The 12,718-nt window shown below is 36.8% G+C and overlaps 2 protein-coding genes across 2 annotated transcripts; both read right to left on the minus strand.

Moving 5' to 3' along the window:
• Positions 1–47: 47 nt before the first annotated feature.
• On the minus strand, positions 48–4,329 carry gba (glucosidase, beta, acid). Its single transcript, XM_052579661.1, has 10 exons — positions 4,020–4,329; positions 3,734–3,922; positions 2,720–2,866; positions 2,504–2,637; positions 2,241–2,413; positions 1,698–1,935; positions 1,393–1,617; positions 894–1,057; positions 582–698; positions 48–498 (listed from the first exon to the last, which is right to left on the minus strand). Exons 1-10 carry the CDS (start codon positions 4,072–4,074, stop codon positions 393–395), a joined length of 1,548 nt encoding a protein of 515 aa, XP_052435621.1. The 5' UTR covers positions 4,075–4,329; the 3' UTR covers positions 48–392.
• Positions 4,330–4,453: 124 nt separating this feature from the next.
• On the minus strand, positions 4,454–9,686 carry dap3 (death associated protein 3). Its single transcript, XM_052579662.1, has 13 exons — positions 9,511–9,686; positions 9,166–9,207; positions 8,945–9,052; positions 7,846–7,947; positions 7,597–7,705; positions 7,417–7,509; positions 7,201–7,331; positions 6,978–7,058; positions 6,464–6,637; positions 6,264–6,323; positions 5,312–5,401; positions 5,036–5,153; positions 4,454–4,645 (listed from the first exon to the last, which is right to left on the minus strand). Exons 2-13 carry the CDS (start codon positions 9,202–9,204, stop codon positions 4,560–4,562), a joined length of 1,191 nt encoding a protein of 396 aa, XP_052435622.1. The 5' UTR covers positions 9,205–9,207; positions 9,511–9,686; the 3' UTR covers positions 4,454–4,559.
• Between the last annotated feature and the right edge of the window lie 3,032 nt (positions 9,687–12,718).

The following is a 12,718-nucleotide window of genomic DNA, read 5'->3' on the forward strand; positions in this document are numbered from 1 at the left end:
CTTCCCACTTGATTTCTGTTGACATAAATATGCATTCTCAGACGAGATGGCTGTGAGAAGTTGCGTTTATTGTGTCTATTTAATTCTTAGTGTGTTCAGTGCAAGGAATTTTATACATCAAGTTTTTCCAGGAATGCTAGCATTACTTGTTAAAACATGACTCAGTCACATTATTTTTCTGTAAAAATAATTGTTTTTCTGTCCCATAAATCGTCTTTTGATTGCCATGGACGTAAACAGCTTAGCAAGTGAGATGAATCGATTATAATGCACCGCTGAATCTAGAGAAATGATTTCTTTGTAATCATGGTTGCTGCAGTCATTTGAAATGGTCTGAGTTACTCATTAAGGTGCATATGTGGCTTATTGACATGGTGTTTTGGTACAGCTGTTCAGCGTCTGCTCCACAGCAGTGTGAGGATGGAGTGAGGTGGAGCACTTCCTGGCAGAAAGCCCAGCGTTTGATCCCAAACTTCAAACTGCACCTCCTCTTCAGACCTGCAATTTCATAACATGTTACATACATACACATGACGTGATGCAACGACACCAGCTGAGCGTAAACAATCACATTCTTTTACCTGTTGAGAATGATTAGCACGGCCGAGGCATCAGGTCTGATATAGGAAGAAACTTCCAGGCTGGTGTGCTGGCTGAAGGACATGCCCACTCTTTGTGACCCCTCCCACAGGAACTTGCTGTCAGGTACAAAAGGTTTCTCAATGATGTATAAAATAATGTGTCGTTTTACATAACCCTAGTATGATGAAAAAAAAAATCAGTAAACCGCAATAAACATGTATGCTAGCGAACACTACATTTAATCTTTAGAAACCATTTTAATCCAAGAGCTGAATCTTGTCACTGTTAAGGGTGTCTTGAGGGAGTTTTACCTGAAGTGGGCCATGCTGTAGAAGGTGGGCTGCTTGTAGAAGACGTCTTTACTTGAGTCCACAATAATAGGGCTGTCCACAAAGTTTTTAACCCAATTTGGCCCTCCATCCTGATTTAGGGCCAGGTTCCAGTCTGTCCAGCCAGTCACAAAGTTATTCAGGTCCTAAATAAAAAAGGAATAATTTAATAATTTTTAAATAATTACATTTTCTATACATTGTATGGCAACCACTTTGTATATTAGCTGCAGTGCACAAAAATATAGTGTATATATATATATATATATATATGAGTATATGTATAATTAAATATTAACATATTATTATTAACATTAAATATGAATAAACTCCACATGTAAGCCTTTATTGAATAATGATAATTCAACTGATTCAAAATCAACAGAATCTGCTCAAATATACCAAGTGTTCTAACAATTTTGTCCACCACTGTATAAAGTCAATCTTATTATTATTTATTTTTTTTAAATACACCGTGTACCTGTATGATGTCATGTGCATAATCTTCTGCTCTGTCCCAGCTGCCCAGACGCACCCCACGATCCAGCGGGTTCCACCCCGCACACGCCTCGGTTGAAAACAGGAAGTACTCTGGGTAGAGGTGGTGCGTGGTAGTCAGGGTGATGTCAGGTGGTGCAATGTTGTTCAGATACCAGTGAAAACCAATCCCGTGGACATAACGTGCCGCTTGTACATCACTCAGAACCTTTAACGTGGAGAGACAGAGATGAATGGGGTTTTTGAATCACCCCCCCATCCCTCTTTTTGTCCATGCTCCACACTTACCACTTTAGCCCAGTGTGGAAGCAGAAGTCGGTTGTCATCAAGGATCATAAGGCGGGTCTGGGGAAAGGATGAGGAATGGAGCCCTGGACCCAGATCCAGGGCGATCCAGTCACGCTGCGTCTCCGCAGTAAAACCCAAAGCCTGAAAACTGTAATTTGTCATTTCGCCTGCAGTGGGCTCGTTTCCTGATGTCAACCCCCAGAAAGAAAGATTATGTTTCCCATATTCCTCTAGAAATCTGAAAAGGACAGGTGAAAGGCCTTAGTAAAAGGTTAAAAGGGCTGGAAATGTATTTCTTTTGAATAGTGAAGTGACATTCAGCCAAGTATGGTGACCCATACTCAGAATTTGTGCTCTGCATTTAACCCATCCGAAATGCACACACACAGAGCAGTGAACACACACACACACACTGTGAGCACACACCCGGAGCAGTGGGCAGCCATTTATGCTGCGGCGCCCGGGGAATTTTTTATTTTTTTTTGTAGTTAGTTATAGATAAGATACTGGTATCTAAATACAGTTTTAGGTTCCTTTACGCACTTAATGTAGTACTGGGCCCAGGTCTTGTGCTCTTTGCCTCCTGGCTTGCCTTTGAGAGAGCCTTTGCCAATCAGCGCCCCATTGGTCTTCAGCCAGGCGGGGGCGCTCCAAGCACTGGCGAACAGATTGAGAGGCTGAGCAGAGAGAGCTTGAGCCCGCTGCAGCAGGGGAATCTGGGAGAGACACAACACCTGAATCTGAAACCAGCTCCAAACACAGCTGGAGCAACTATTTTTTGCTGTGTTTTTGTTTGTGTATGATACCTTCATGTGAATATCCTCTTCAGCCAGGGTGAAGTTCTGGAGATCGTAGTCTTCTGGAGTGTCAGCATACGTGTAGAGGCGAGTTGAGAAATCACAACTGGCCATCGGCACTCTCACGAAACGGTACTCTATACCTGTGACAGGCAGGGATGTGCACCATTCAGAACTACGACTGCTGAAACTATTTTCTTTTTCTTTTCCAAATGTCCCGCTCACCATCTGTGGAGAAGTACTGTCTGAGCAGCTGGTCCTGAGCTCCAGAGGACAGGGACAGAATATTCATAGCTGCTGCATCTGTCATGGCTCCCCCAAATCCTTTAATGCGCTGATACTTCTGACTGGGATTCAGAGTGATTCGGAGAGCTGAGATTGAGAAGACAAAAAGAGGTGTTCAGGAATGGAAGCATGTAGGTAGCAATATTCATTTTTAAATGTAAGATGTAAAACAGCAATGTATTTCTGTATTTAAATTTATATAATGGCAAATGTAAGATAATTCCTTTTTTTTGTTGTTGCACTAATCATTGCACATATGTATGTAGAAATAGAAATACAGAAATACATTGCCATTTTACATATTGCATTGCCATTTTGCATATTACTTTTCAATATGAATACTGCTACCCATAAGATTCCATAATATGTTAATTATATAATTTAATTGTACGTTTTTAATTAAACTTAATTTCCCTTTTGCACTTATCTTTGCACAAATGTATGGGAAAATATAAATATGGAAAAAAAATTCCATTTTATATATTGAATTGCCATTTTGCATATTACATTTCAAAATTAATATTGCTATTCTTATGCTTCCATATTCAGGGTTTTGACTGGAGACATTTATGTATGTATGTGTGTGTGAATGTGTATATATATATATATATATATATATATATATATATATACCACTTTCTCTAAAAGGACTAATGACAAAATATAACATTTTGAAAGGATGCCTTAATAATATTTACACATACTGTGCATTAGTGGTCACAAGTTTGAAATTATTAAGCTTTTTTAATGTCTCATGCTCGCTAAGGCTGCATCAAAAAAGTTAAAACCGTAATATTGTGAAATATTATTACAATTTAAAAAAAAATGTTTTTTTTATTCTTTTTTTTTTTTAAATGCAATTTATTAATGTGTTGCAAAGCTTAATTTTCATTTTGGGGTGGCAAACTAACCCTTTAAGAGTTTTAGACGTTGATATTATTCTAGCAGTCTCACCTGCAGCGGTGCTGTTCTTCTGGAACTGGCCTTGAGTCTTCACGAGTCTGCTGCCAGATTTACTGCTGACATATGACAAGAACTGAGCGGGATCTGGCAACCCAGTCCGGCCCACCGAGTCGCAGTATGTCGCATTGCACGCGCACACAACCGAACCATGACCGAAATTCAGAGCTTGACAGTCGTCAGCTGGACATGTGAAGCGAAGTGACACAAACAAGCACACAAATACAAATAAAAAAAACATGATAAACATACGTCCTATATTATTTATCTGATTACACACCTCTCGCTATAGTGATCAGTCCAGTCAGCAGAACGAACAGAAGCGTCTCTCTCATTCTGTCGATCAGATGATGGGGAATTTTGTTGCGTGTAAACAATGCTCTGTCAAATATTAAACGTGCTCTCACAGCTTATTCCTAGCAGACAAACCCGTATGTATATGAGAACGTATATCCGATCCTTGAAAACGGAAATATTATAATCAATACTGTCCTCTAAATGTTGTTTTAAAGAACCATTTTAATCTTCTGTATAGTTTCTGAACGCACCGTGCAACCTAGTTCCGCGTGGCGTGAGACTGCGATCACGTGACCACCTCACCACGTGACATCCAACGAAATGTTTTATTCTGTTTAGTTTTTTTTTTTTTTTTTTAAGTTAAACGGTTTTATCAAATAAGATCAAAAATCTAATACCTTAAAAAAAGAAAACACATTTTTCACTTTTTTTGTCTAAATTAATTTTTATTATGAAAAAGCTGCATGCTTATACATTTATTGAAATCACATGATATACACAAGCGAGAGAGAGCAAATGTGCATTACAAGAAGGCACACAATCGTTCCAGGGTGGATGGGTTTTTGTTGCTGAGGAAGATAAGCTCTTTCTTTCCTTCTTCAGATAGACCTGTTGGTAAAAAATAAAATAAAAATGTATCAAGTAGCATACGCCTGAAAGGTTATTCTGCTGTCAAGAACAAACTGTATTCTGCATTTTTTCTGCTGCATCTTTTCTACTCTTTGTAGTACTGTACATCTATATTACTGTATTAACTCAGTTATTTACCCATTTATTATGAATTAATTTTTTTTTCACTTGTTCTCTAAACATTTCCATAGACACCCTAGCAACTTCTTTGCCCCTGGCATCCATTTGATCCAAAATCACTTGAATGGACATTAAATAATTATGAATGGCAAACTTGTAAACAGGAACTTCCTACATTTTATATGGCCTCATAATTCTCTTTGCACACAGCACTGCTCAGACTCCAGGCAAATAAATGCACAAACTTACTGTGTGGATGCTGCAGCCAGTTGCGGTCTAAATAATACAGATAACAGCTCTCAAACTCCTTCTCATTGTAGTTGGACACAGAAACTGGCACAAACGGTTCCATATGATCAAACCCCTCCTGAAAGACAGAAGGCATAAGCAAAATGAGAGGAAGAAAGAAAAAGAGTGCAAATATAATGAGCCTTTTTAACACATCTTTGTCAATTTAAGGCATTTACTCTGTAGTTTAATGAAAGCAGACATAATGGGATTGTTTTGTGTGTGGGGGCTGCTGACCTCTCCAAAGAGCTCACTGGGAAGGAAGGCAGACCGTGGCTTGAACAGAGAGCCGGTCTGAGACAAAGCTGTGAGAACAGCACCTCCACTCTATGACAGAGTAAGAGAGAGTGAACAACTCACTGGGATTTAAATCTGTATTATAATATTAAAGAAGAGTTTACCCCCCCAAAAAATATACTCAGCCTCTGGGCATCCAAGATGTAGACAAGTTTGTTTCTTCATTGCAGATTTGAAGAAATTTAGTATTACATCACTTGCTCACTAGTTGATCCTCTGCAGTGAATGGGTGCCGCCAGAATGAGTCCAAACAGCAGAGAAAAACTCTGCATTAATTCACACGACTCCAGTCCATCGATGAATATCTTGTGCAGTGAAAAGCTGCATATTTGTAAGAAACAAATCCCTCATAATGTCTCACTTATGGCTAAAATACCTGTCCTAAATCCATATTGATGCTTCCTCCAGTTTTATGCTTACTCCTGTTATCTTCTTTTATTGTTTAATGGTACTTTGCTTTTGTAAATTCGGCTTTCATTCAATAGTAAACTGTCCTTCTGCATATTTTTCTCCTGCATCAGACGAGATGACTTTTTCACTAGAGAAAGCAGTATTATGGATAGATGGACTCACATTTTAGCTGGAAGGAACAGTTAAGGTAAAAATGTCTTAATTTATTTGTTTATTAAAAATGCAGCTTTTTACTTCATAACATGTAAATGAATGTACTGGAGTTGTGTCGATTACTGGATTATTTTATCAGATGAGCTCTTATTCTGGCGGCACCCATTCACTGCAGAGGAACCATTGGGGAGCAAGTGATGTAATGCTAAATATATCCAAATCTATATGAAAAAAATGATCTACATCTTGGGTGGCCTGAGGGTGAATACATTTCTAGCAAATTCTCTTATTTGGGTGAACTATTCCTTCAAGTAAGAGTTTTTTTTACCCAATTGTTTTTCATCATCTTCCTCAGATTATGAATCAAAGTCAGTTCCTCTGGCTCACACTACATAAAGAGGAAATGAAAGCAGGATGTCAAACAAATAAACATAAATTATTTGATCAGAACACTAGAATTATGTGATAATTTTATTTAAATAATTTGCATTCATATTCATTTATTATGGCTAATTTACACCAACATACCATAGTTCTGTCCTCCTTTTTAAGAGATGTTTTGCCCCACAGCGCATTGACTCCATCCACAGCCACAGCCAGTTTAAAGGCCCCCTCGCCCTCGGTGGCGCCCCCTGCCTGCAGCCTAAGCTCTCGCAGCACTGCGCCCACCACATCACTGCTGCTCTTCATGCGATTCACACCCTGTTCAGTTGAGGTTAAATGATTAAAAATACAATCAACATTTATTAAAGAAAAAAAAAAAATAGAATTTATATATATATATATATATATATATATATATATATATATATATATATATATATATATATACACTGAAAACTAGAATAAAAGTGTGAAGAATGTGATCAATAAAACTAAAATTAAGCTGGGCACACACTGTGCAAATTTTATTAATCCTTTACAACTTTTGCTTTTTAGACTGTACGAACATGATGATCATGTCACACTGTGGGATCTCATGTAGCCACGTTGAGGGAGTAGTGTAATGTTTACTATGATAAAGATGATGAATAAAACTCACTTGATCGACGAGCTCCCCTAAAGGCTGCCCCTTTTCAGTTCTTTCTCTCTTTGTCCACACATACTGTTGTGTTGTCTTTATCTGTCAGTTGATCAGATTAATATCAGAGCAGCTTAATAAATGATCAAATTGAGCAAAATAATAAATAAGTGATAAGTATTAAAAACATTGAATAACATCTCCTCACATACACAAGAATAAGAATAAACACATCAAGATATACCTTGGATAAAAAGCGTTCATTGGTGATTTTGAAGTTCTTCAGCCATTGGGATGCCTGGATTGGCTGGTCGAAGCGTGAGGGGCGGGAAGACGATGGTAGCAGCTCTTTACAGTTCTTGACCCACAGATGAGCTACAGGGAAAACATCATAGCATCATCAGACTCCAAACTTCATATAACCTTACTTTTTGATAGAATGAGTGTCAGTGCAGCTCACCATCGGGTATGTGCACGATTAGCCAGCCCTGAGTGTAGCAGTAGTGCAGGGCATGACTCAAAGACATGGTCTTTCCAGTGCCTATATCTCCATCTAAAGCACACGGTCAAGGAATCATTGTGGAAAAACATGCACAAAGTAAAACATCTCACTGGATTGGAATTTTGTGTTTGAGGATACAGAGAATATAACGCAGCGGAGGCTTGCTGTAATCAGCCTTTTTAAGATATGAGATAAGCTCCAGCGCCGGCGGCCTCACCATCACGCAGCCTTCATTAAATGTTTTAATCTGAAACAAGAGCACAAACATGCATTAGTCGTCCAGGCAACTTCAACCACAAATCATGGCAATGGCATTTCTATTTGGATTGTATTTAATCAATGCTAATGTTCTCCACACACACACATACTGCAGCACGGTTTCCAAACCTGCAACTGGAAGCGTGGAGGAAGTCCATGAGGGAAGAGTTTTTGGATGTGAGCCGCAGGGAGCGTGTAGTACTGCCCAGTATGTCTTTCTGAATGAAACGACTGAGAAAGGAAAGGGCAAAGAAGGATTGAATGTAGAAGATTTCCAGAACATATTTTACATGGAGTTTCAAGGTGCAGTTAAACAGGTAAATATTTAAGTAATACATAAATGACCAAGCAAAGCAAAAAGATAAGATGCTCCGATCTAACATTTACAGAAAAATCTGCTTTATTTTCTATTTCCTTTTTATTTATCCCCAAATATAGTTTTAATTTTCTGGATTCTGTTTTTAATGGTTTAATACAATTTTAATGATCAAAAAGGTGTCTACTCAATTGAATTCATAATACTACAATGTTAACAATAATAGGGCCCTGTGAAATCATTTTTATATTGTCTGTTTTATGATTTATTACAAATGTATTATCAAAAACAGTGGTTATCAAATGTAAATGCATATAAACCTTTGAACATTTTTTATTATATTTTTTTTATGTAATCAAATGTAATTCAAACAATTTAAAAAATATATGTTTTGGCAAACAATGTGCTGCAAAACAGAGGTTTATAGTTTAAACAGACAAAATTACAATTAAATGTAAAAATTACAATTAAAAACATTAACAATTAAAACAGAAAAAAAAACTCCTTAAAAAATATACATAGTTTTAATAAACTATTATTATTATGCCAATGGTTTAATTAATTCATTTATATATTTATTTCAGCGAAAGTCTGCCCAGTCGCTTCTTTTTGCATCAACCTGTGGACTTTAGACATCTCAAGGGCTTTTGTTAAATCTACAGATCAAACTTCCAAAGAAGGGTGTTACCAAAATTCTATTAGAAATGTATTATGTAACACCCAAGTTTATTGGACAAAGGGAACCCCACAGACCCCATATTTTTCTCACTCTAGTCATGTACCACTGATGTTCTCGTAATCAAATAAAAAATACAAAAAATCTTGCCAGTGGTGATTTATCCCTTTAAGGTCAGCTTCATGCATAAGTATGTGTGAAAGCTACTGATAAAGACACTAATGTTTTTGACATACAGGATCCTGCTCTGAAGTTCTGAAGACTGACAGCAGATTTGGTTCAGAAACTGCTTCCAGCTGCTGGCCACTGCTTTGGATGTGGAGATGCCTGAACCTCTGTGTTACCTGAGCATGACATAATGATTATGAGTGAATGTATCCTATTAAATGTTCTTAACTAAAATATATGTTGTGAATAATAAATATAAGACCATAAATGACAGGTGAATGCCACTTACTGTAGGGCACAGTCGCGAGGACAGTTTGTGCAGATTCATATTCTGAAACAAAAGCAAAGCAATTTGTACATTTGGCCAAAGAGGTTCTCTTAATGTAGTCAGGCTGACCCCGTGCCCATATTAAAACAACAAATAGCTGGTTATGCAAGTGTCTATCTATGTAGAGTGATATATTTCCTAAATTAAAGGAAATTAATTTTTGTATAATGTTTATCTCAGCGAGAGTGTCTGGGATCATGATATCAGTCACCTTGCGAGAGATTTGATGTCTAAAAGCATGTAACGTTAAGTGCATGAGGCATGATGCGGCTACAATGTGATGCACAAAAAACGATGATAACTCACCTCTAGAAAGTAAGTCGACAGATGAGAAGAAACCAACTTGTCAATCGAGAGTTAAATGTAACTCGATAACCACGGACTGCTGGCTGATGTGAACGGTCGTACTGTCACGGGGCACGGCCAATGGAGGTCGCCATCATTGTTTCAAAAGACGTCGGAAGTTACGTCATCACGTAAATGACGGAGACGTATAACCAAGAGGTCAAGGTTTGGCTGGTAAGCGTCAGAAATTAATCTCGTCAGTTAAATTCATAGACAGTAAAATGTTAAATTAATACAGTATACGTGATATCTGTAATCACCACGACCTGTTAGCCTCTGCTGTTTGATAACGATACCGTTATGCTTCATTTTTCTCCACTGACCACCGTTAGTGTATTCTGACGAAATACATATTTTGCATCTTTTACACAGCGGTGTTGATAATAAACAAATATGTTATTATTTTCTTTTTGTGATATAGTGTGACAAAACCTTTGTGCCTTTGTAAGCTTCAATATTTTTTTCTTTATCGTTGTAACCCAAGTTAGACCCATTTTAAATTAAATTAAGTTACATAAAACGTTTTACATATTATAAACTACAATAATACATCAACAAATATATAAATAAACAATTTCCAGCTTTGCCCTTTTAAGTTGTTCAAAAAGGAAATAGAAAGCCTTTGTTGTCTTAGTATACAACGGATTTTGGAAAGATGCTCCTGTTGGTGTCAAAAATACAAACATATAGCAGTTTACAAATTAAACAAACAAACAATTTAAGGATAAAAAGTATAAAGATTTTCCACAATAAATTTTGCACTATAGGCTTAGTTGACTGACAACAGTGTATAAAATAGGCTAAAGAAAAAAATAGGTAAATATCACTTGTTTTTATATTTTCATTCTGCATAATTTACAATTAAGTTGTGTTTTTGTCCATTTGTGCTTTATTGTTGCAGTTTAGTAAGCCTTTAGTTAGGTAGGTTTATAGTTACCAGTAGATGGCGTCAATTGACTGTCTTTTTGTGCATTATGACTGAGTCAATGGTTCATTAATTCAACTGATTCATCCAGAAAACCTGATTTATTCAAAAAGGAGACATTGTGTGTTGCTTGGAGAACCGCAAAGTGACTTTAGGAGTAAAGTCAGTAAAGATGGAAGTCTCCAAATACAGCAGGTAAACAACTTCAACAAAATGGTATCTTCAAGAGTTAATATTTTGTTAAAAAAAAACAATAAACCTCAACTAAAGAAATCCACCTATCTTGACTTTTACTTTACTAGAATGAAATCTAATAATGTCATATTTATAGAATATAGAAATGTAATATTTACAGAGGTGTCAAGTAACGAAGTACAAATACTTCGTTACTGTACTTAAGTAGAAATTTGGGGTATCTATACTTTACTTGAGTGATTATTTTTCAGCCGACTTTTTACTTCTACTCCTTACATTTTCAGGCAAGTATCTGTACTTTCTACTCCTTACATTTTAAATAATAGCTTCGTTACTGCTGTTTCATTTCGGCTTGTTTTCATTCCGGCTTGTCATCATTCAAAAAAAACAAAAACAATAAAAAACCTATCCAGATAAATCGCGCCATCCGGATGGAGTGAATTTGATTGTGGTTGGATGAGAAGTATAAACATATACCATTCCGACACCCTATTGGTCTGTACGCGATCCATCGCACCTGCACGTGACACAAATCACATCACAGTCCAGCCAGGACAGACAGTTTTGGGTTCGTTTATCAAAAAATATATTTCTTAAAAGTAGGGTTGGGTATGGAAACGGTATCCGATCGCCTCAGAGTCAGTCCGCTTAAATTTCACATGAAACCAGCGTCAGACCGTCTCCTCCCGTCTTTCAGCGCGCTCTTCAATCCGCAGAGGCGCAGACCGCGAACGGAGCAGCGCATGCGCACTTAAACAAACAGAGGACACAAGGTGTGTGTTAATCGATAGATTGTTAGAATATCCATATCTGTGCAGTTCTTTGTCATAAATACAGTTTACAAAAGGTCACGAAGTAGCAGTCGGTTTCTCATCTGTAAAGTTTTCGCTCATCACACCACAGCCGTTTCCTCCAGCGAAAATCTAGCCCTTAACACATATGAACGAACACATACTTTAATTACACTTATTTAAATATACTTAATTTAATCATACGTACTTTATACATACACTACTGTGCAAAAGTCTTAGACACGTTAGTATTTTCACTTAAAAGAATGGTGTTCGGACAGTTATTTATATATTTTGCTGTAGTGTGTCAGTATAAAATATCAGTTTACATTTCCAAACATTCATTTTGCCGTTGTCAGACTGCTTGTGCATTCAAAATCGCACTAGATTATTATTAAAATTAATGGCAAACTGATATTTCCTACTGACACACTACAGCAAAAGATATAAATAACTGGCTTAAAACCCTTTTTGGGGAGAAAATACTAATTTGTCCATAAGACTTTTGCACAGTACTGTATTTTAAAAACGACATTGTTGCTACTTTATAAAGAATGACCATACAGTAATTCACAGAACTGATTAAAGACAGTGACAGACAGCACTCATCTTAACTAAATATCAGAGTGAGTGACAGAGATACAGTAGAAACATTATGTGTGGTTTTGTATTAAATAATGACCCAGATTGTGAAATACATTTATTAGCCTTAGATTAAGGGAAGCACAACTTGGGAAATGAGAGCATCCAAGCTGAAAGCTATGGATTTATTTTAAATATTTGTAATGATCTTTAAAGTTATCCATAGTTTTTTTTGTGGTTCTTTTTTTTAAAGTATCGGTTCAGGCACCGTTTAGGAGCCGGTACCATTTTAAAAGTATTGAAAAGGCACTGGACCCTACTTAAAAGTTATTATTTCTCACTGGCTCATTTACCAAATTAGTGCTTTTTCTTCGTCCTCCACAAATTAAACTACTGTAGGTAGTTCGGTGGCGAGACGTTTTAATAAATTAGCGTTTTCGATTGACGATGCGATTGACAATGTTGTGATAAGAAGGCTATACCAACTTTGTAACTCGTTACCCCCCGAACACTGGACATAGCAGACGTATGGACCAAATACAAGAAGCTATCAATCAAGAAAGTATCAGGATTATGATTTCTTTTTCTATTTTAGTTTTTGATTAATCACTTGGATTAATCATTCATTTTGACAGCACTATAATGTTTACTGTAAATAGACAACCATACAAGTGTA

Source organism: Carassius gibelio, chromosome B16 (genome assembly GCF_023724105.1).
Source record: "Carassius gibelio isolate Cgi1373 ecotype wild population from Czech Republic chromosome B16, carGib1.2-hapl.c, whole genome shotgun sequence".
Taxonomy (NCBI): Eukaryota; Metazoa; Chordata; class Actinopteri; order Cypriniformes; family Cyprinidae; genus Carassius; species Carassius gibelio.